Source organism: Equus przewalskii, chromosome 16 (genome assembly GCF_037783145.1).
Source record: "Equus przewalskii isolate Varuska chromosome 16, EquPr2, whole genome shotgun sequence".
NCBI classification, from domain to species: domain Eukaryota; kingdom Metazoa; phylum Chordata; class Mammalia; order Perissodactyla; family Equidae; genus Equus; species Equus przewalskii.
The window spans coordinates 79,514,154-79,539,044 of NC_091846.1; the positions used below are offsets into that span (position 1 = coordinate 79,514,154).

Genomic DNA, 24,891 nt, shown 5'->3' on the forward strand with positions numbered 1-24,891 from the left:
CAAAAAGTCTTTTAAAAAGACGAAGCAATATGTGGGAACTTAATATATAATCAAGGGGCAGCACAAATCAATCACAAAGGGATGCTTATTTATTTCAAGATAGTGTTTGGGAATACGGGCTTATTACACAGCAAGCAGACAAACCTTGGTCCATTCTCAACACCATATAAAAAGGAGTTAACAGCAGAGAAGTTACTTACAATTTCCATAAACCTTGGACAAAGCTAAGTTAGAATTAAGGTGTTACTCAAAATAATGGCAAGATAAGGACAAGGAGGCAATGCCCAGAAATCCAAGATGTCATCAGTGGGAGAAAAAACCCAGTCAGAGTATACAGTCGGAGATCAGCACTCCCAGAACCAAGCCAGCACAATAAGAGTGTAGTCGGGGATCAGCGCTCCCAGAACAGGGCCAGCACAATCAGAGTGTACAGTCGGAGATCAGCACTCCCAGAACAGGGCCAGCACAATCAGTGTACAGTCGGGGATCAGCGCTCCCAGAACAGGGCCAGCACAATCAGAGTGTACAGTCGGAGATCAGCGCTCCCAGAACAGGGCCAGCACAATCAGAGTGTACAGTCGGAGATCAGCGCTCCCAGAACAGGGCCAGCACAATCAGTGTACAGTCGGGGATCAGCGCTCCCAGAACAGGGCCAGCACAATCAGAGTGTACAGTCGGAGATCAGCGCTCCCAGAACAGGGCCAGCACAATCAGAGTGTACAGTCGGGGATCAGCGCTCCCAGAACAGGGCCAGCACAATCAGAGTGTACAGTCGGAGATCAGCACTCCCAGAACAGGGCCAGCACAATCAGTGTACAGTCGGGGATCAGTGCTCCCAGAACAGGGCCAGCACAATCAGAGTACAGTCAGGGATCAGCGCTCCCAGAACAGGGCCAGCACAATCAGAGTGTACAGTTGGGGATCAGCACTCCCAGAACAGGGCCAGCACAATCAGAGTGTACAGTCGGGGATCAGCGCTCCCAGAACAGGGCCAGCACAATCAGTGTACAGTTGGGGATCAGTGCTCCCAGAACAGGGCCAGCACAATCAGAGTACAGTCAGGGATCAGCGCTCCCAGAACAGGGCCAGCACAATCAGAGTGTACAGTTGGGGATCAGCACTCCCAGAACAGGGCCAGCACAATCAGAGTGTACAGTCGGGGATCAGCGCTCCCAGAACAGGGCCAGCACAATCAGTGTACAGTTGGGGATCAGTGCTCCCAGAACAGGGCCAGCACAATCAGAGTACAGTCAGGGATCAGCGCTCCCAGAACAGGGCCAGCACAATCAGAGTGTTCAGTTGGGGATCAGAGCTCTCAGAACCGGGCCGGCACAATCAGAGTATACAGTTGGGTATCAGCGCTCCCAGAACAGGGCCAGCACAATCAGAGTGTACAGTTGGGGATCAGAGCTCCCAGAACCGGACCAGCACAATCAGAGTACAGTCGGGGATCAGTGCTCCCAGAACCGGGCCAGCACAATCAGTGTACAGTCGGGGATCAGCACTCCCAGAACAGGGCCAGCACAATCAGAGTGTACAGTTGGGGATCAGCACTGCCAGAACCAGGACAATAGAGTCACAAGGAGAGGACAAGTTTGTATTTCACAGTCATGGAGATAATATTCTATAATTATCAATTACATCAATTTAGTAGTAGTATTGTTCAAATCTTACCTATCATCACTGACCATTTTTATCTACTTTTTCCATCAGTTACTAAGAAAGAAGTTGAAATATCCATTTGTAATTGTGCGTTTGTGTGTCTTCTTTGCAGTTCTGTTGGTTTTTCTTTGCATTTGAAGCTCTGTCGGTAGGTGAATATACATTTAGGAGTATTACTTCTTCCCCAAGAACTGACCCTTTCGTTGTTATGCAATGTCCCTCTGTCCTTGGCAACATTCCTGCCACTGTCTACTTGATATTAAGACAGCCACTCAGCTTTCCCATGGTCTGTGTTTTTCCCATCCATTTACTTTCAACCTATTTGTGGTCCTATATTTAAAATGTGTCTCTTGTGAGTAGTACATAATTGTCTAAACAGCATTTTTTGAAAAATCCGTCTTTTAAACAGTGTCTAATGTATATAAATTTAATGTAATTACTGACATTTGGATTTGAATTTAACTGACTGCGGTATGTTTTCTCTTTACCCCACTGTTCTTTCTTCCTTTGCACTTCCTCTCCTGCTCCTTTGGGCTAATCAAGTATATCTTTAAGTCCTTCTGTCTCTCAGGTTTGTACGGAATACAGATTTGAAGGTTCTGGTTGGGGATCAGGAGTCACACCAACAGAGGGAAAGCAGAGAAGAGCACTCTGAGTCCATCTAGAAATGAGTTTCTAAGCCCCAGAGGACATAGCTGTCACGTGTCACAGGACAGAGAGAGGCCGGCAAGTGCAGCTACACAGGCACAGGCCGAGTTCTGCACTCCAAGCTGTCCTCATGAGTCTAAAAGACACTGCTGATCCTCGCATTCTACACAAAGACAGATCACAGCTAGAGGAATTTCAGAATCTGTAGATTATGAACAATAAAGCTCATTCTTCTATTTTCAGGATACTCATGTTCCAAACACTGCTATTCATGTGGTTCTCATGAAAGAAATTCAAACATTTGGGACCAGCCCCGTGGCCAGTGGTTAAGTTCACACATTTCCGCTTCAGCAGCCCAGGGTTTCGCTGGTTTGGATCCTGGGCAAGGACATGGCACTGCTCATCAGGCCATGCTGAGGCGGCGTCCCACATGGCACAACCAGAAGGACCTACAACTAGAATACTGAACTATGTACTGGAGGGCTTTGGGGAGAAGAAGAAGGAGGAAAAAGAAGAAGATTGACAATAGATGTTAGCTTAAGTGCCAATCTTAAAAAAAAAAAGTTAAAAAAAAAGAAACTCAAACTTTCTTTGGAATCTAGCAGAGATTTAGAACTCTCAATGAGGCATTCATTTAGTGATCAAATAAATCTGCAATGAGCTTCTTCAAATGGCATGGTGAACAAGACAGAAACAGCCCCTCCTTGTTGTTGGAACTCCGACTGTGGAGAAGACGGTAACTGGTACTAGGGGCCTGGTCTCGTCGGGAGAAGCCTTCCCAGGAAGAAAGGCAGAAAATAAAAACAGAGAGGGGATGTGACGAGGAAGGGAAGAGAAGAAAGACCTGGGCGGAGGAAACCACTCAGACAAGGATCTGAAAAGTGAATGGGGCTGAGGATTCCAAGGTCACAGAGACATGCAGTGATAAAGCCAGACTTCCCAAGGCATCAGAGACCAGAGTTAGGATTCTGAACCTCATTATGAGAACAAGAAATTACCCAAAGGTTGAAAGTGGAGATTCCTGACCAGTGTTTTAAAGTAAGGGAAGCATGACTTCCAAATGTTCAAAGAAAAGCTACGTTAAAATACATCCTTACTCACCACCTGCATCCCCTTCTCTCCTTGGCCTTGTCACGGTGCGAGCAACAGTGCTGGGGATGCCTTTTGAGGTAGTGGTTTGTAAAGAAGGCTGGTTTGCAGTTAAAGTCCATGCAAGACGTGACCCCAACTGCTGTCGAAGACAGTCTCCTACTCCTGGAGCTTGATGAGACTGTCTAAAAGAAGGAAGGAACATCCTGTATCTTCAAACACCCAGGCTATTCACTGAAGAGATAAAAACACTTCCAGAAATTTTTCTTACTATACTATATTGATAATCTGAAATGCACAGGTGACTTAACCCTACTCAAACACATCGACGACAATCAGTCCAAGGCCGCCTTGGACCCTCAGGCTAGCACTTAGACTCTCCCTGCCACCTCCACACGTTTCTTACCATAAAAATCAAAATCTATTTGACTTTTCTTTACAAACACATAACATACATCACCCATTTAAAACCACTTTGCAATTCACTGACTTTAACTTCACAGTCACCACCCTTCACTCACTCAGCTTCTGCTGAGCACGGAGTTAAAGAGCCTGGAACGCTGCTGCTCTTCTCCACCCTTGTGTCCCAGCCTCCACATGCTCAATATGAAGAGAAAGACCATAATTTCCAATTAATTTCAAGTGTACAAACATAAAATCTAAGGCAAAAGCACACCCAAAGAAAGGCTTTACTGAATGTGGAGAACACGTACAGCTGCTCTCTGAAGATCTAAGAACCTGTTGGCTAATTTCTAATGAATATTTTGACAACTGTAACAAAAATATCATTCCTGGGACTGCAAAAAACAAAAATGAGAATCTCAATGTTACTAATATATATTATCTATGATGTAATACACACTTTTGTATTTTTATTTTGCATATGTATTTCCTAAAAACATAATTAGATTTGACAACACCTTAAACGGCAAGGGAAGCAACATTTTAGTCGTGTGTTCCCATAGTTCCTCATCTTAATTCACTTGCACTATGAGATGCCATAATTCTTAGTTTGAAGATCTTAGCACTTGAGGATAAGACAGCTTTATTTTATTTTAGTTAATTTTTAAACAGTTCAGTGAAGGGAAGAGTATATGTTAATGAAGGGGATAATATTCACTCAGAGATAAATATGAGCATACAGCAAGAGAATTGTCAGCCAGTCACCTCAAAATAAAAGGCTCTGCATATTGCGCTTAGGAGCTAAATCCTTCACTAATACACAAGTGCATTAACAGGTTAAGAGCCACCAGAAAATCTTACAGTCAACTGTGATTAGACGTGGAAAGAATTCCTATCTGAAGGGAGTGTCTAGGCAGTAAAACCTCAGATAAAGCACATCAGAGACAGTGCCTAGAACACTCTGGGACATACAAGGCTCTAAATAGTTTCAGTGAACACAAAACACAAAAGCCTGAGGCTTTCCTGGTTCTGCTACTTCAGGGGTCTATGCTGGTAAGCCTGGTTTACCCCGGGAGGAGAGACTGTGGCGTGGGGGCCGGGCCGTTGAGGGCACACATGCTTATACTGCTGATGCCGCTGCTCCCAACGCTGCCAGAGCTCTGCGCCGACTGGGTGCTGCGGTCCTGGTAGTTCAGCGGGAGGGTCTGAGGCCTGGCGTAGTAGTAGGGAGTAGAGTGAGCATCTCTTGGTAACGCTTGAGCAAATAACGTGGCATAGCTAGAAACCTGAAAATCAATTAAAACGCATTAAGAACATAGAGATATAAAATTATAGAACACTCTTCCCAAATCAACAAAGATATAATTTATATTCAGATTTTAGTTCTATTTCTGTAAGTGGATTATGCACTTATTAAACAATAAGTTAGGGGGTTGGCCTAGTGGTGTACTACTTAAGTTTGAGCGCTCCACTTTGGCGGCCCAGGGTTCACTGGCTCAAATCCCAGGCACAGACGCACACACACCACTTGTCAGGCCATGCTGTGGCAGGCATCCCACATTTAAACTAGAGGAAGATGGGAATGGATGTTAGCTCAAGGCCAGTCTTCCTCAGCAAAAACAGGAGGATTGGCGGCAAATGTTAACTCAAGGCTAATCTTCCCAAAAAAAAACCCAATAAATTAGTTATAGTTTTGAAATATGCCAGAACTGATAAAGTTGTAGAAAGTTTTCTGAAATCCAAAATTCCCACATGGTCTGATAACTGAACACTTTATTCAGAATGCATGTAAACTAAAACTCAAATAATTACTCAAATATTTTTAAAGGTTTGGCATTATTATATAATGAAAGAATGTTCATTACTTAGACTAAGGTTTTAGAGGTAAATATGACTCTTTCACCCACATTCTTCAACTTTTCAAATACTTAAATTTCTGTAATAGAATATTTCATTATACCAGACTCTCTGGGACATGGAGCTGCCAAACTGCTTTTTCAAACACTGCACAGGTCAAAAACTGAATCCATGTGACAGTAAAGTTTTCACCGGTCTAACAGTAACTAATGCTCATAAGGATATCTGAAAACACAAGAAAATCCTAAAAGGTCTTCTAACTCATAAAGAATTACGCAGCTGTGCTGATAGTAATAACCTCACGCAGTAAAAATTTTGAAAACTGATAGTTTACGTATTTATACAATATTTATACAGTGTTATATTTGGAGTAATAACATAATTCTGAAAAACACCTTAAAGAAACACAGCACACTAAAAATGCCCTTAAAAAAAAGAAATCTTTTGACCTTCCACAAACGCCCAGAAAACTAGACAAGTTCTTTTCCTTTTCTCATATCATTTTCTTAAGTCTAGAAGGTGATTCATATCAAAATTGGTCTACCTGTTCCAAGAAAAGACACTAAGCGCCTTCAGAAAGCAGGAGCTGCTAAAACAGAGCCTCTCACCTTGTTTGGCTGCTTGCGTGGGTCTTCACTAAGGCTTAGCAAGAGGTAGAGAATTGACCACTTATTTTTCAAAACTCCCTGTTTAGAAAGAAAATATTAAAAGAACAACTTTATACTATTCCCCAGTTTTATCTTCGTCTTTCCTAAATTATTCTTATTTCCAAAATAGGAATGCATTTTAAATTCACATGGTGACAGCCAAGCTCAACTTCTCTGTCTTCCAGGCATTGCACAGAGTGCTGTCCACCCAAGGCCAGAGATAATGCTCTTGAGAGTTCACCACCCCTGGAGCTTTCGACCCCCTGAAAATTAGCTCCAAAGTCCCAATAAGAACATATTTTTTAAATTACCCTATTCCTGAATAACAGTATTTCCTTCCTGAAATAACTGTTGTAATAGCCAGCTTCCCAAATATAGTGACTATAAGAAAAATGCCATCATAAAACATATGAATGCTTTTCCCCCCCCTTTATCAAAGTCCCATTTAGGCCATAAAATAGAGCATTATTTAAAAACAAATAAGTAAATAAAAAAGAATTGTAAAGTGAAAGAGGTATGTCTCAGCATCACGCATCCCTAAACTCAAGGCTCCGGAGCACTTCACTGTCAGGATAACCAACCCCTAGGTTTCTAGCTAAGGTCATCACACAGATCTCATTGATTTCTAACTGTCTATCACTCTGCCCTGATTTATAACCATTAACAGGAGCCCACCCTCAGTACGTTTTATCCCAAATTTACAGAGCATTCTACTCTATTCACACAGCTTTATCTTTTGGATGTGCAGGCTAGAATATACACAGATCTTTATTTACAAAATAAATTATGGGATGGTTACTTACATTATACAAGTTCTTCATTATATAAAACATCCTTGAAAATTTCTTTAAAGAATAAGCTCATCCCAGGTATTTAAAATATGGTCTAAATTTAAAAATTGATTAATACAGAATTTTTCAGAAACAATAAATTCCCCAGCTGGGGCAACACAGATAAGAAGGAGGCCCAGCCCTGACGGAGTCCTCAGTCCAGCAGTAAATAGACAAATGAGCCAAATACTTTGGTATGATAAATTACTTTTCAGACAGGAGGATCACTTGAGTGACCCAGGCCCAGGAAAGGAGTCCAGAGGAGACATGAGTCTCTCAGAAAGATGGGTGACGCAAAGGCAAGGAAGGGGGACAGGCACAGCCTCTTCAGGGAACTGAAAACAGATCAATTTGGCTAAAGCTAGATATGAAAATGGAAACTGAAAATGGAATGACGGTTCAGATCAAAGGGGGCCTTGGAGATGCTGTACCAAGAAACTTGGATTTTAAGCTGAAGACGGCAGGCAGCCTTTGCAGGGCACTGACTGGACCCACTCCCTGCCAGTGCCACAGAGGAGGGACCAGAGGGGAGACAAATGAGACGCACAGGGCCTCATTAGGAAACTGCAGTCATCTGGAGGGGAAGGACCAGGGGCTGGGCTGGCATTCGGTGACTGAGCATCCACTCAGGTAACCCTGACAACCCCCATAAGCAGGAACCTGGGTCTCCGGGGCTAAAGGACTGCCTCAGGCACAGGACCAAGGAGCCACACCTCGCCTGCCCGCCTCAAAGAGTGCTCTCTACCCGACCCCATTCCCAATACCCGCAAGCGCGCAGCAGCAGCAGCCGAGGAGCCATTTAAAGGAAGCCTGTGTGGGCCAAGTCCTCACATACTTCATCTCCTGTAACCATCGCAGCCACATGTGACACAGGCTTTATTCTCTTCACTCCATAAACGAGGGAAACAACAGTGAAAACCTAAATAACTTACCTAAATCACAAAGCTACACACCAGGATTCAAACCAAGGTCTGCCTCACTCCAAAAAAGACAGAGGGGAGGCGTACCTCAGAGGAACAACCAGGAAGACTTGGGGACAGAGTGAATTTGGGGAGAGAGGTGGAGTCCAGATAACATCCAGGTTTCTGGTTTTGGCAATAGATGTACGGTGTTATCATTCACCAAAAGGGAGAACATAGGAAAAAGCAGGTTGTACATGGACGGATGGACACCTAGAGGTATGAAAGAGAACGATGAAATGCTCCTTTCACTGCTGAGGGTGCCGAGCTGCATGTCCCTGGGAGTCTCCCAAGGACTGTGCACAAAAACGACCAACAGACGTCAGGAAGACAGGAGAAGTTCTCCCAGTGCAGCAAGAGTCCTGGGTTAGAACCTCAGCTCTTATTTTAGAAAAATAAAAGGGTATACAGAGTGGAAAGCAGAGAAAGTTCCAAAAACAAACAAAATTTGCACAAAAAATCAGCAAAAGGCATATGGAAGGGAGGCGGCGGCATTTTTTTTAACCTAAGAAGAAGAGGTTTTAAACACCCAGGGTCAGTCAGCTGAAGAGCGTTTGATGGAGGGACTGTGCACTGCGGTGTGGACAGGGATGGGGGCACAAGTGGAGGAAGCAAGCAGGAGCACCACCAACAAGGAGCCACTCCCCTCTGGAGGCCTGAAGGGACAGCGGTGGACAGGGATCACCAGAGCCAGGGCAGGCGGGACAGGAGGGCATGAGGGCGTGAGAGAGGGACTGCCCATATGGCCCTTGGGCACAGCTAAGCCATCGCCAAACTGCTGCCTGGCAGAAGGGGAGTAACATCTAGGGCTCATTCTTTTCCCACCCTGCCAGTTCCAGTTGAAGCTAAGCAGAAAGCAAGAGAGCCCAGAGGCTGCAATCCACACCCGTCAGCCCTCCAGAGCCCAAAGCAGCACCAAACAGGATAGAGAACAGACCTTGTGGGACAAACAGTAAACAACTCTAGCATCACATGTTTTAAATGATTCTAAACCACATCAGACCCTGTCATCTAAGATTCCAAAACCTAAAGGACCTCAATTCAGACATAAATCCTTAAACACTGTGCACAAACTGAATGTTGAATGTAAAAACACATATTAGGCCTCCATAAGATCTAGAGGAACATCAAAACAGGTGGTTTTGTAAAGCAAAACTAGTGCGGGACACAGAGCTTCTTCCAGCATTCACGCCCAACCACCCCGGGTCATCTCCTCAGCGGAGCTGGTCACCCACTAGTCCCCCAGGTCCCCTTGCTGCCCAGGACCTTCCTCATCAGGCCCACCTCCGCAAGGTGCTTGCCGCCTCCCCAAGACGATCCATCCTTCTCCTCCTCAGCTCTGTCAGCAGCCTCCGAAGTCCAGCCAGGAACACCAAGACACTTTCCCCAACATCTCCACAGCACCCCAGACCCCTCTGTCCCCTCCCGACTCCCGCCTGGGGGTCTAGAAACAACACAGCAAACGGTAACCACACCTCCAACCTTTCCTCCTCTGTGCGCACAGCACACTCTACAGAGAAGGGCCCCCGATGAACAGAGAGGACAGAAACATCAGCCACCTCTGCAGTTGTGAGGAGCTGGACATCTTAGCAGAAAAACGGAATGGCTACTAATTGGTACACATTCTTCTATTTCATTTACTCACTAGTGTTACACTGTTGTTTCCTAATGTTTTTCATCATGTTTCACGCAATGAGCCAAGCTAGTTTTCTGGGCTAGCCCTAGGAAGTGGGTACTATTTAAAAACTTGATGTTTAAGAATAAGCACTCAGGGTTCCAAACAAAATTTTGCAAAACAACGACTTTAAATTAGAAACTTCCAGGGGCCGGACCCACGGCCTAGTGGTTAAGTCAGTGTGCTGCAGTTCAGCGGTCCGGGGTTCACAGGTTCAGATCCTGGGCACAGACCTAGCACCGCTCATCAAACCATGCAGAGGTGGAGTCTCACTTAGCAGAACTAGAAGGACTCACAACTAGGATATACAACTACGTACTGAGCAGCTTTATGGAGAAAAAGAAAAAAAAAGAGGACAATAGGCAACAGATGTTAGCTCAGGGCCAATCTTCCTCACCAATAAATTAGAAACTTCCTAAATATGTTTTCATCTAATTGCCAATATTATGTTTTCATCTAAGGCCAATATTAATAGACACGACAGCTTTTACTGATGAAACTCTCTTCTGGGATCTCAGTAAGGCTAAGCATCTTGGGAATGTGATATCCGGTAAACAGATCTTGGCAATTTTCAATGTACAGAAGAAGATGTTTTCAAAAATAGAGAAAGATTTAAGAAAAGCAAATGATACAGCATTTTGAAACTATTTGCCTGGAAACGAATGTACAAAAAAAGGTTCCTATTTCTCAATTTTATAAATATTATCAAGTATTTTTAGAAAAGCATACTTAAAACAGTGAATCCAAGTATAACATATCAAATTAAGGAATCAAAATGGTCAGCAAATAACTTTAAGCTTATTTTTAAGGGTACAATATTCGAATAAAGAGGAAGACCTGAAAAAATTATGAGTTTAATTACTAGGAGCATTATGCCTAACTCAGTAATTTTTATTGTTGTAACACTAACTTAATATTTGTTGAGCAAAGCATTAAACTTCTCTGGATTTCACTCTCTTCTCTATAGAAGGAGGGAGAGAACCAGATGAACTAAGTTCCTTTACAGACAGAATCATAAAAACCTCACCCTACGATTCAACTAATTCACTGGCGTATAGGCTAGCAGAGTCTTTTATTAAAATAAGAGGTTAGAAAAACCACTCATGTGCAAGTCTCAATATCCAGTCACAAAATGTTCAAAATCAATTCTTTTTTAAATTATTACTATAACAGTACAAATCAGGACCTGATGAACAATAAAGTATATCAAAAAGATAAGCTTTTGCTGTTATACAGACAAGTCGAGACTTCCACCAATGCACTTCGTCACAGTAAGAGAATTAAGGCATCTGTAATACAAACTCACTATGTACTTAAGTCTGATCACGTTCTCAGTGTAGCTTCATCCACCTTTACAAACAATTCAGCACTAAATCCAGCTAAAACTTACTTCTAATGTTGAAATCTTTAAAACGCAAACACTATCTACAATTAAAAGCCATTACACAACACGGAAAAGTTTAATATGATACCACAAAAAAATGTTCAAATGCCCCAGATCCCTAGTACCAGCGTCGCCATTAGTGGAACGGCTTTCAGACCACTTGTATGATACCTGTGAATGAAGTTTTCTATGGAGTTCAGAAAATAATGCAGCATCTGCTTCTCTTCTTTGTCGAGTAACTGAAAAGTTAGAAAAGAAAATAAGCATGTTAATCACACGCACCAAAATCCATTTTTATGATACTATTTCACCTATAGTAACAGAAAACTCAGAAAAGAATCTTGCGCTTAGGAATCAAAATAACTAGACAATAAGTGACATTTGAGCTTTATGAATTTGGTCAATTCATTTAATCTCTCTGATATTTGTAAAATAAGGACAGTATTAGACTGGAGTCAAAGAGCTTATGTGAAAATTAGCCAAGTAATAGAAATGATGAGATCTTTTAGATTCTATCTACAAATCTTAATAAACAGACCAGTGAGGCAAACCACCACCAGTCTAACTAGTTAATAATGGCTACCCAGAGGGAGGATGGGAAGTAAAAATATCTTTGGAATCCTAAATTTAAAGGGCATTAACCAAAAAGTATACCATTCATGATAGTTTGACTCAAAACTATACATTCTAAGCATTTATGTTAACATATACAGCAATATTTCATCTTGTTTTAGTATAAATGTAACAATTACTGTTTCAAAATAAAAATCAAAATAGCCTATTAGCTACTTTTCTTTTTTTTTGAGGAAGATTAGCCCTGAGCTAACTGCTGCCAATCCTCCTCTTTTTGCTGAGGAAGACTGGCCCTGAGCTAACATCTGTGCCCATCTTCCTCTACTGTATATGTGGGACACCTACCACAGCATGGTGTGCCAAGCAGTGCCATGTCCGCACCCAGGATTGGAACTGGTAAACCCTGGGCTGCCAAAGCGGAATGTGAGCACTTAACCGATGTGCCACTGGGCCGGCCCCTAACTACTTTTCATCTACTAATTCATTCTACTGGTAAGTCTTCAGATGCCTGCAGCTACACTTACAAGTGTTCTGAAAGCCGTGGCAGCAAATGAGCTCATGCTCTGCTCTGCTCCATGAAGGAGACTACACACTGGATTTGGGGCCCTGACGGAAGAGACCCCACTCGCCCACATCTACAACACTGCACACACCACCTAGGCACAGACAGCAGCCTCTCAAAGGAACCCTGACACACTCCCAAGAAAAGGTACCACTTTGCAAAGCTCAGCAGCCTCTAAGTAATCTTCGTGTTTATTTATCTCAGTTCAGAGGCACTGCTTTCTTAACATGTCATCAGCCAAGCTCACTTAGCTTTAAATGTTCAAATTCATTTGCAAAAAGACAATGACTGACTCGATGGCCATGCTTCCTCATATTCATCAGCTAGACAGGGTCCTGGTTCCATGGACTGACGCTATGAACCACATACCAGCGGTTATATCAATCTCAGCCCATCTGTACTGTCAGCTCTTCCTATGCAGAAAGGTAAAGCTATCTTTACACTAAAATGTATTATCACAAAATGCATTCAACAAAACGAATGCAATTAAAAAATATAATTTACTATCTTTAAAAACTTATATAAAAATACTCCAAATAAACACCACCATAAAATGGAGCAAGTGATGTTCTTTCTACAGAATGACACTAATTCATAGACATGAAAGTCATAAGATAATAATACAAAGTAAATAATACAAATAAAATAAACATAGACTATTTACCCAAAAAAATGTTTTACCTAACAGATTGCTAAACAAAGCAAAACAAATCTTGAGTTACCACGTACCCCACTCATCACTGTGAAAAATTAAGAAACTTCTAAGTATTAAATGTTGTCACACGTGATGAGTTTTGCAATTTGTTTCAATATAAAACATACCAGGGCCGGCCCAGTGGCACAGCGGTTAAGTTCACACCTTCTGCTTCAACGGCCCGGGGATCCCTAGTTCGGATCCCCGGTGCGGACATGGCACTGCTTGTCAACCCATGCTGTGGCAGGCGTCCCACATACAACGTAGAGGAAGATGGGAGCAGATGTTCGCTCAGGGCCAGTCTCCCTCAGCAAAAAGAGGAGGACTGGCAGTAGTTAGCTCAGGGCTAATCTTCCTCAAAAAAAAACTACTAGCATTTAATATTTGAAGCCAGCCATATAAAATGGAAAATTAATTTCTTTATGTTACTCCAGAGGACAGAACTATCATCACTCAACTAATCTAATCTACCAAAAACTGTAATCGAATTTCAAAAATGTTAAATGTAAAAACTATATCTAAGAATTAATGAAATATAAGAGATCAATGGTGACCATTACATGAGAGGACCATCAATAATGCTCTACCACCTACAGCTGGGCCGCATCAGAGCTGGGACTCAGGGAGGGGTGCCGGCAGGGGTGCCCAAGAGAAGCTGTAGACACCCAGTGACAACAGGCAGAAGCACCACATGCATCAATATACACCAAGTCTTGTTTCAAAAACACAGAAGACAAACAGTCAAAAACTACATGGTTACAGTTCTCTTGGTAAACAAAAAGGAGATTCCAAGACTTCCTTGCAATACCCACTGCCACAACGCAGTTGCCAGTTCTTTAACTCTGCCTTTAGACAAACTGTATTTTTAGCTTCTACACGTATGTGTAATATGCTCGCCAGGAGGCCTTGAAATGTAAATTCACAAAGGGAATGGTCTGGTAATATAGAACCTAATAGCTGGCGTTCTCACTAATAATCTAAAATGTAATAATCAGCAGGGTTCAAGAAGAGGGTACAGTGTTCTTATGTTCAGTTTTACAGACAAGAAAGGAAAAAATGTCTTTACCAGTTAATTGCAGGATAAACACTCCATTTTTGCCCTTCTACCTTAAATAACACACACACCAAGTTACACTGAGATCCAACTCCTATCAGCAGGTGGCCCATTTCAGACTGTACTGCTCATCAAGCCCTAAACGTGCAGAGGTCACCATGGCCAGATCCAGTTACTCACGCGCCACAGCCTCAGTCTACCCCCAGAAGCTCACCACCCATCTCGGTTACACAGCTCTGAAACAGGACGTCCATGCAGACCATGGGCCAAATACAGTGAATAATGCAACAGGTAGGGGTGGAAAACTGTGCCATGAGAAACAGAGCCCTAGGAGGTGTCATTACCAGTTTTCGAACACACTTAGAAATAAGGCCAAAGCCCATTTCATTTGGGCAGTTTCACAGCCAGGCCCCGGCAGGGAGGACACACTGACCTGCATGGCAAGGCTGCTTTTCAGGCAGCCGGAGCTGGGCTCATATAGCCCATAGAACTGTGCAGAGGCGGGAACTGGCCACTGGAAAAACAACCCTCCAACCAGGACAAGAGCAGTTCTCACATGTGGGTCGTTATGCTCGAAGCCTCACTCCCTTAGACACTCCTGGGGTACAGAGGGGCAGCAGAGCTCCAAATTACACAACCAGGGAAGACAGTAGTGACTAGATGCTAATAAGCAGAAAGCTTTCGTCTCTCCGGTAACGATGTTTAGGAAAGCTTGCATCTCTGAATCAAAGTGTTCACATAGTAAGCTCTGAAGTACCAGAAGTTTGGATGTCGACAATCAAGAGAAGCAATATTTGATTCACTAAGAGTTGTTTACTTCCAAGACAGTGTTCTGCTATCTTATCAAAAAGTGCGTAACATTAAATACTTCAAAGCACAAGATAAACAGGAAGGTATATTAAGCCCTTTTATCTTCCTCACTCTCTTAAACCAAACTATGGAGTTAGAACAGTATTTAAAACAATCTTCTTTCACTATGTTCTAATGAAGACAGAAGTGAGTTGTCCTTATTCTTAATATATATTTTTATACATATGTAATAGTACCTATAATTAAAATGTGCTTGGGAACTACATATACACATACAGAGATATATAAAAACATATATATAAAATACATGTATCTCTGTATGTGTGTGTGTGTACATATATATATACACACACACACACACTCTCAAGCTTTGACAAGTTGAAGAATCCAACATATGACAACATTTAAGCAAAATACATACGTTCTTTCTTGATTTTTTCAGCTACTAGAAATTCATCTCTCTCAACAGTTGGGGCAAAGTTGCTGCCAATAACTCGCACAGCATACTGGAACTGTTGGGCTACATCAGCTGAAAGGTAAATAAAAGGATGCAAATTATTGCCAATCAGGTTAAGTTCTGATCACCTGAAGCTTCCAGTTCGAGACAGTGGGCTGGGCACATACATCCACCTTCCACCTTCCCAAGGTTTTAAGTGAGAGGCAGAGAAGCTATTAGGAAATGCAAACAAAATGAATGAATAAATGGATGAAATAACAGTTCTATTAAATAAGGAAGGGAGACAGCAAGACGCCAGAAAGTCTGAAAAATCCTAGGAGACAGAAAATAAACTGGACTGATAATCACAAAAAAAGGAACAGAAAAAGTCACAGCCCAAAACGTGACGCCTGAGAAGTAAGCCTGCTCAAGAGCCTCTGCGAAGCTCCACAGCTCAATCCAACACACACAAACACCGGGAGTAGGCCGGGGAGCGATCAAAATGGGCACTTAGTTTATAAACTGCGTTTGCACTTCAGGTAAAGATATGGCTTAAACACTACTCCCTTCAAAAACCCTACTAAATTGAGACTAAATGCGTTTCTTTTAAAAAAAAAAAGGGGGGGGCATAAACCTAGAAAGGCAAAGAAAATAAAGCAGAGCAAAGTTAAAGAGAGGTCAACAAAATGTGAGAAGCTGAAGAGCAAGTGGACTGGTGGGACCTGCTTCAGGAGCTCGACGCCTGCTGGGTCAAGAGTGGGCACAGAACCCAAGAGAAAGGCAGATCCCTGAGAAGCCCAGGGAGGCTCCAGAAACGAGGGAACTCCATACCTCGAAGATGTGCATGAAGTGGGGCAGAATGACGAGGACTGCCTGGAAATCTGGACGGAAAACAAGACTCCTGGGTCCTCCACCCCATCCCACACAACCAGGGGACCACTGACTGCCCCACCCAGGCAAACCAAAGGAGGTCTGGGAGGGGTACCAGGACAGCAAGAATGTGAAGTAAAAGTAGCAGACTGACTTAAGGGCTCCAGCCCCCCTCCCCAGACACTGGGAATCAAGACTCCTACATCGGGGATCGCGGCCAAAATGCAGCGCCCTCTACCTCCCAAAAAAGCACCACCACCCCACAGTGCGCTAGGCATCCGACACCAGGCAAAAACCAGTAACAAAACTAAAACCCCAAGCAGTCCCACAGGCTCCACCTGGAAAAGTGCCTTGCTCAGTAATCCGAAAGATAAGTGAAGGAAAGTGAACCAGGATTTAGACTGAACACCACAACTGACCAACTAACCCCAAGTGATACTCACAGAACATTCCATCCACCGACAAAAGAATACACATCTCTTTCAAATGCACATTGTACAGTCATCAAGAAAGACTGCATTTGGGGGTCACAAAACAAACCTTATTAACTATAAATAACTGAAAGTATTCAAAGTATGCTCCCTATCAGTAACAGAACTATACTAGAAATCAGTAACAGAATGATATCTGAAAAATCCTCAGATATCTGGAAGTCAATCAACACACTGCTGTGCGATACACTGACCAGAGAAAGTCTCAAAGGAACCTGGAAAATATCCTGAACTGAATGAAAATAAAAACACAACACATTAAAATATGTGGGATACAGCTAGAGCAGTGTTTAGAGGAAAATAAAACGCTTTTATTAAAAAGGAAGGTGGGTCTCAAGTCAACCATCTCAGCTTACTCAATAAAATTTAGAAAAAGAAAAGCAAACTAAACTCAAAGCATTAGAAAATAAAAATAAGAAGAAAAATCAATCAAATTTAAAACAAAAATAGGGGAGAAAAAAAATCAATGAAACCAAAAGCTGGTTCTTCAAAAAGAAAAATAATATAATTGATAAACATAAATTTGTGACCAAGAAAAACAAGAAAAGACACAAATTAAGGAATGAAAGAGGTGATATTACCACTGATCCCACAGAAATTTCAAAAACAAAAAAAAATCGCTAAAGAATTCATGTAGCACCCCCCTCAAGGAGGTGGCTAAAACACAACGCCCACTCCTTCAGGGCGGGCTGCACAGAGGCTTCCTTCCCAAGAAGAGAGCGCTGTGCAGCGGAGACGCCTGACAAACACCCCAGCCAGGTGACCAGGGTCAAGATGCCCAGCGTGGGGCCAGCCTGGTGGCGCAGCGGTTAAGTGCACACGTTCTACTTCTCGGCAGCCCAGGGTTCGCCGGTTCAGATCCCAGGTGCAGACATGGCACCGCGTGGCATGTCATGCTGTGGTAGGCGTCCCACATATAAAGTAGAGGAAGATGGGCACGGATGCTAGCTCAGGGTCAGGCTTCCTCAGCAAAAAGAGGAGAACTGGCAGTAGTTAGCTCAGGGTTAATCTCCCTCAAAAAAGAAAAAAGAAAAAAAAGATCCCCAGTGATGAGTCCCGCTGACAGTGTGCGCCCTGGACACCATGGGACGAGAAGGGAACTTTACCTCTGGGGTCTCCTCCCAAACACACATAACCCCAGTCTAATCATGAGAAAAACATCAGACCAGTTCCAACTGAGGCATTCTACACAATACTTGACTTTTAATCCTCAAAACTGTCAAGGTCATCAAAAGAAATAATTTTTAAAGTCTGAGAAATGGTCAGAGCCAACAGGAACCCAAGGAGACATGAGAGCTGAAAGTAATATGGTACCCTGCATGGAACCCTAGAACAGTAAAGGAACACCAAGTACTAACTGAGGAAATTGGAACAAGGTCTGAAGTTTAGTTAATATCAACGTATCATTACTGATGCACTCACTGTAACAATTACACCATCCAAATGTAGGATGCTAATAATAGAGAAAGGGTGTAGGGTACAAGGAACTCTGTCTTATTGCCACCATTCTTCTGTAAATCTAAACTCATTCTAAAATTAAAAGTTTGTTTTAAAAAAATACTGATTCCAAAACTCATCTTTCACAAATCATGATTTTATTGGTCTGAAGGAGGCCATTATCAATATTTTGTGCAAAGCATATTTTTTTATTTTTTATTTTAGGGGTTTTTTTCTTTCTTTCTTTCTTTCTTTCTTTTTTTCTGGTGAGGAAGATTGGCCCTGAGCTACCATCTGTTGCCAATCTTCCTTGAGGAAGACTGTTGCTGAGTCAACATCTGTGCCAATCCTCCTCTATTTTATGTGGGATGACACCACAGCATGGCTTGACCAGCAGTTCTAAGTCTGCGCCCAGGATCCAAACCTGTGAACCCTGGACCACGGAAGCAGAGCACACAAACTTAACCACACCACCAGGCCAGCCCCGATATGTTTTTCAAAGCTCCATTTTAAAACTTTTAGTCTTAAAGGCAAAAATAAAGCACCTTAAATGCGAAAAAAAACACTTCTTCAGCAAACTGAAAAAAAATCTCAGCCTATACCATACATCATATACAAAATTAACTCAGAACATAATAGTGCTAAACATAAGCCTAGAACACTTAAGAAAAAAAAAAAACAGAAGAAATCTTTGTGCCTTTGGGGTATGCAGAGTTCTTACATAAGACATCAAAATCATGACCCACTAAAAAAATTTGATGAATTGGACTTTCTTTCATCCAAGATTAAAAACTTTTGCTGTGCAAAGGACACTGTTAAGAGAATGAAAATACTGAGGAATTATTTGCAAAACACATATCCAACAAAGGGCTTGAATCCAGACAGATATAAAGAACTCTCAAAACTCAGTAAGAGGAAAAAAACAACCCAATAAAAACATAAAGAAAAGTTTTGAACAATCAATTTACCAAGAAGATGAACAGAAAAGAAACACATGAAAAGACGCTCATTAGTCATTAGGGAAATGCAAATTAAGCCACAATGAGATGCCACAATTCACCTTTCAGAATAGCTGAAATAAAGAAATACCAGGGCCACCAAGTGCTGGTGAGAACGCAGGTTCCTGGGGCACTGACACTGAGGCAGGGGAGGAAAGGGAAGGCGGGAGGACAGTTCAGCACGCACTTCCCAGCAACCCCACTTGCAGGCTGTTCATTCTAGAGTCTCATAAAAATCTGCACCTGAATGCTTACAGCAGCGTTATCCATAACCACCAAAAACCGGAAACAACTTGGCTGTCCCTCGATGGGTGAATGGGTAGACACTGTGGTACATTCTCACAACGGAATACCACTCCGCAATGAAAGGCAGGAACTACAACACACACCACCAGGAATGAGTCCCAAATGTCTCTGGCTAAGTAAAGAAACCGTCTCAAAACAGTGCATGCTGGACGGCTCCCTCTGCACGACGCGCCGTCCAGCGGGGCTCGCCACACACCAGCCACACCTTGTGGTCTTGCTGTTCCTTGAGCACACCACAATCACTTCCAGCTCAGAACCTTGACACACTCCTCCATGTCTTCCCAGGACTCAGTCCACCACTCCACAGGGTTCTCTATGTAAATGACACCTCCTCAGAATGCCTCCCTATCTCAAGCAGATACAAAGGACACAGTCTTTCTTAAACACCCCTGTATCGTGCTCATGCAAATAGGGAACAAATTAAGTCTCCTCAACAGATCTGATTAGATTTGTTTTCTAGAAAGGACTCTTGGTGCAGAGAAGAAAAGGAAGGAGACGAGGTGTAAAACCAGGGGAAGAAATGCAGTGGAACTGCAGGGTCTCAATCCCAAAGGTGAAGGCTCCAAACAACACTCAGACGTGGGCCCAAGAGTCCTTAAACGAAAGACAGTTGCCTTGCGCACCCCAAAGGGTTCTACACACATTCAGGTAGAAGAAGACAACTGAACTCAGAGACGCACAAAAACAAGTGCAGCTCAAGGGCACAGACACCCCCCAGTCGCCTGCTTTCTAGGGATTCAGAAAGACGGTGGGGGGTGGGGGGGAGGAGGCGAACTGTTCAGTAAGACGCGTCTGCCTTCCTAAATCTCCTCCTTGTGTTGGCTTGTACGGACACCACGCTGTTTTCTAAAGGACGGGGCCACAGAGCAGTGACTCTGGGGGCAGGCCAGCTCAACCACAAGTGCTCTCTCCAGCAGCTAGCCCAGCAACTCCCCACTCCAGATGCAGCTCAGGATGACTGTGTGTCTCACGTTCCAGACGCCAAGCTCCAAGAGACCTAGGGGATCAGAATCTCTGGAGATGGGGCCCCCAAGATGACTTTAAATAAGTACCACACTTAGAGAATTCAAAATGAAAAGGTGTCACGTTAAACACAGTATATCAGTTTCCTGTATAATCAAGGTGATTCTGACGCACAGCTCTAGCTGAAAAGCATCGCTCTAAAAAAAAATCGAAATAAAAAAACACTGCTCTGGATTTGTGGTTCTCAAAATTATTGGTCTCAGGGCCCCTTTACACTCTTTAAGATTGAGGGCCCCTAAGTTGTTGTTTATTTATGTGGGTTACATCTATCAATATCTACTGTATTAGAAATTTAAACCGAGATCATTTTTAAATATGCATTTTAAAATAATAACAAACTCATTAAGTACAACTTTCAAACAAAGCCTAAAACTTCGAAATTCAATATACATGTTAATAGATATTTAGTGAACATTTTCATATACACTTAACATGTTTTAATGTATACTTAATACACATTGATTTTGCCAAGCATATAATCCAGGGAAGACCATTCTTTATTTGAAACTTCATCAAGAGCTCTGCACCATTTTGGAAAATCATGAAACTAACAGCAACCCCACTTGTGGTCCATGAATCACCAAGACAACGCTCCTGTGTCTTCTCACTGTGGCTCAGAGTGCACTCAGCGGTGCTGCACATCAGGGCAATCACCTTACAGTATGTAGGGTACTGTAGTCACATGCAAGCGTTTGTGCTGAAGTGCTCATCTAACAAAAACTCCTTTAGTTCTTCTTCATCTGATAGTTAGAAAGAGGACTACCAAGTGTGAAAAGGGACACTGCCTCTGACAGAGTCAAAACTCTGTAACACTAAGCACATCATTTCCAAAGACAAACAAAAACTATCCAAAGAGGTAATGAGCAAAAAACGCACTCCAGGAGAGACGCAGGGACACGGGGAGGGAATTTTCCTGCCACGGGCGGGCAGGGGTATTTCAGGCAAAGTCACAAGGGTTTTAAGTCGAAAAAGGTGAAATAATGGTTACACTAACTTTAGAACAACGTCAATCACTGCTATAGTTAGGTGCTTTGCTTCCGAAGTCCCTTAAAGCCAAGTGTAAAATTTCTTTTAAAAAATACTTTATGAAAAATTGATTCCTGTGACATTCACGTCAAAACTAACAAGTGTTTGCTATGCCTCAATTTCATATTATTAAAAAAGCAATATATTACAAAAGCATAACGGCAACGGTTTGTAACGTGTCACCAGAAAATGAAGTAATTAATCAAAGGTTCTCCTCAGTTAGATAAAATACCCAATAATGAAAATAAAACTTTTTTTAATGTCAAACGTTGTAAAGGCAGCAATTAATACTACTCCTTTGCTCACTAAGGTAGAACAAACAAGGCAGGCTATTAAACAGTTACAAATTCTTCAGTAAACAGGAGCACAATCTGGAATTATGAATCTGCTAACTGTGTGGCAATCCGAGCTGTCCGGAACAGAGAACATCATCGTCAATGTACTCTAAAACACACTGCACTCAGGAGGATCCCCTCAGGATCTGAGAGAGAGCCCATCTACTTTTAATTTAGACACAATTCCAAACGGAGAGACAGGAGGGTGCAGAACTCTGCTGAAAGGAAGTGTCCAACCTCCTGGAAGGGGAGAAGCTAAGTCAGTGGACAGGAGCGTCAAGTTTTAAGATTTCTGTAAACTGAGAACACCACGGTACCTCACAACAAGGGGCCCTGCAAGTCCAGCTGTGACAATGGGAACGCAGGAGCCTGCAGTTTATCCCTGGAGCCACAGCGAGGGCCCGCGGGTATAATGAAAACACTGACAGCAAAGTGAGTGAGTGGTTCCCAACAACCGTGGCTCTGTGGCTTCTCCCGGGACTAGGAACACGGAGTCGGAAGGGTAACCCCGGTGCTGGAGATAGGCGCACACAAGAGCTGGGGACAGATGCACAGCCAGTAGGCCAAGCTGCCGCCACTCGAGGCCCTGCACCCCGCCCGCAGCCCTCCCAGGGGCTCACAGGGCCCGCCGCCCTCCACTCGGTCCCGTTTCACGCTCCCCTCCCGGGCTTTCCTCAGCCCTTCCCTCGACATCCCTTCACCCTACCGCCCGCTCCACCGCAGCGCTTGTCACTGAGGGCATTACTCCTTGACCAGTTTCATCACTCTCCCCACTAGGATGTGACATCTGCGGGAGGCACACTTGTCTGCACGGCTCCGCATCGGCAGCACCTAACACGGCACCGGGGAGGGGGACGCAGGGGGCGGAGGACAAAGACTTCTCAGACGCAGAAAGCCACAGGGTGAAACTTTATAAAATGTGGCAAGAACTGTGTGAAGTCAGTGCCATTTAATGGACTGACCAAAAAACTTCACTTCTGGCCCCTAAGAGTATCACAGAATATCAAATAACTGACATAAGATAATGGTGAAGAATCACGAAAGGTCAAAATACAGTCTCAATACTTTAAGCGTAATTTCGTTTAAAGCCTTCCCGCAAAAACCGCACAATCTCTTTTCCACATTACGGTTCCAGGGGAGTGAGAAACCCAGCCGCTCCCACCGCCCAGGAAAACCCTTCACGCCGCAGCCCCGCGGCCCCTGCCTCCCGCCAAAGCAAAGGCCAAGGGCCGAGCCCGCGCCGCCCTTAGCGCAGCACCACCGCCGACGGCTTCGTGCGCCGGGCGGGGCCGGGTCTGGGGAGCCGACTCCCTGCGCGAAGCCCCCAAGGGCAGGTCCGCGTCAAATCTGCTCAGCCCTGGCGGGAGAAAACCACGGCAGGCAGCAGCGTCCGCCGCCCTTCGCTGCAGGCAGGGAACCCGACCCGGCCGCCCTCCGCGCTCGGCGCCCCAGGAGCGCGGGCGCTGCCTTTAGACCAGGCCGCCTTCGCGAGCCGCCTCCCGGGCTTCACTCGGGCCGGCGCGGGGCAGCGGTGACTCAGCCGCCGGGTGCTGCCGTGCTGCCCGCCGCCCCTCCGCCCACGGGCCGCAGCGCTCCGTACGCCGCCACGCCGCCGCCCCGGGGACCCCGGCCTGAGGAGCCTGGGGGCCGCCCGCCCGGCCCCGCTCCCGCCCCGGGGACGCCGGCCTGAGGAGCCTGGGGGCCGCCCGCCCCGGCCCCGCTCCCGCCCCGGGGACGCCGGCCTGAGGAGCCTGGGGGCCGCCCGCCCCGGCCCCGCTCCGGTCCGGTCCGGCCCACCGCCCCAGCCCACCGGGCCGCAAGCGGAGGGAGCGGCCTCCCCGGCCCAGCGCGCTACCTTCGCTCCTGCCCAGGATGCGGCAGCACAGGTTCTGCAGCAGGACGTTCGGCGACTTCTGGTCCGGGGTCGCCATGCTCGCCCGGGTCTGCCCACCGGGCCCGCGGAGCCCCCGGCCCGAGCCCGCCGCGCTCCGGAGGCCCCGCCGCCCGCCCCGCGCCCCGCGGGCTCCCGCGTCCCCGACAGGCTAAGGCCCCGCGGGCACCGCCGGCGACGAGGGCGCCATTTTAACGGAACCCGCCGAAACCGCGGATCCTTCCCACACGGCCCCGCTTCTTCCGGGCGCTCTGGACCGCAGGTGCGCCGGCCTAAGAGCTCCCCGCTCCCTCGCCGCACGTTCCCCCGGCACCACCGGCGGGCCAGGAAGGTTCCGGGCACTAGCGCGCCGGCCGATGCTGCTCATCGTCTCTCGGGGCTCTGACCCCCAGTGTCCCCAAACGCCCCCAGAGGGTCAGCTCGGCTCGGACCCCCAGTGTCCCCAAACGTCCCCAAAGGGTCAGCACAGCTCGGACCCCCAGACGCCCCCAGATGTCCCCAGAGGGTCAGCTCGGTTCGGGCCCTCAGACGTCCCCAAACATCCCCAGAGGGTCAGGACTGCTCGGACCCCCAGAGGTTCCCAAACGTCCCCAGAGGGTCAGCTTGGCTCGGACCCTCAGACGTCCCCAAACATCCCCAGAGGGTCAGGAGTGATCGGAGCCCCAGTGTCCCCAAATGTCCCCAGAGGGTGAGCACAGTTCGGACCCCCAGACGTCCCCAAACGTCCCCAGAGGGTCAGCACGGCTCCGACCTCAGAATGTCCTCAGAGCGGGTGAGGACGGCTTGGACCCTCAAACGCCCCCTGAGCGTCAGGATGGCTCAGACCCCCATCTTCCCCAAACATCCCCAGAGGGTCAGGACAGCTCGGACCGCCAACGTCCCTGGCCCAGTACCCCTCTCGCCCTATCGCAAGTGATTCTTATGGTCATGGGAGACAAGTCCGATGATGAGTGAGAGGCGAAAGGCCTGAAGAGAAAGGACACGTACGGGGCGCTTAGGACGGGTCACTTCTCGGGCACTTGGATGCTGCACAGGAGTGCACAAGGAAGCAGCGGGCACTGGGACCCGCCCTGTCCAGGAGCAGCGGACCCCAGCCACACAGCACTGGCACACAGGGTGGGATCCTGGCAGCCAGGAGCTGCGCCGTCCACATGACGGTGATACATTAGGTTCAGGGTGAGCACTTGCCCCGCACTGAACCAAGTTTCCTTCAAGGGAATTTGGAATTAGGG

The 24,891-nt window shown here is 45.4% G+C and overlaps 1 protein-coding gene across 1 annotated transcript in view; it reads right to left on the reverse strand.

Moving 5' to 3' along the window:
• TUBGCP3 (tubulin gamma complex component 3) overlaps positions 1–23,911 on the reverse strand; it is an 84,125-nt gene extending 60,214 nt beyond the window's left edge. Inside the window, exons 1-6 of the mRNA XM_070579309.1 lie at positions 23,624–23,911; positions 15,268–15,375; positions 11,325–11,392; positions 6,267–6,344; positions 4,870–5,087; positions 3,412–3,584 (exon numbers count right to left, since the gene is read on the reverse strand). Coding sequence (XP_070435410.1) covers positions 3,412–3,584; positions 4,870–5,087; positions 6,267–6,344; positions 11,325–11,392; positions 15,268–15,375; positions 23,624–23,699 — 721 coding nt within the window. The 5' untranslated portion in view covers positions 23,700–23,911. The remainder of the gene's footprint in view (positions 1–3,411; positions 3,585–4,869; positions 5,088–6,266; positions 6,345–11,324; positions 11,393–15,267; positions 15,376–23,623) is intronic.
• Positions 23,912–24,891: the final 980 nt, after the last annotated feature.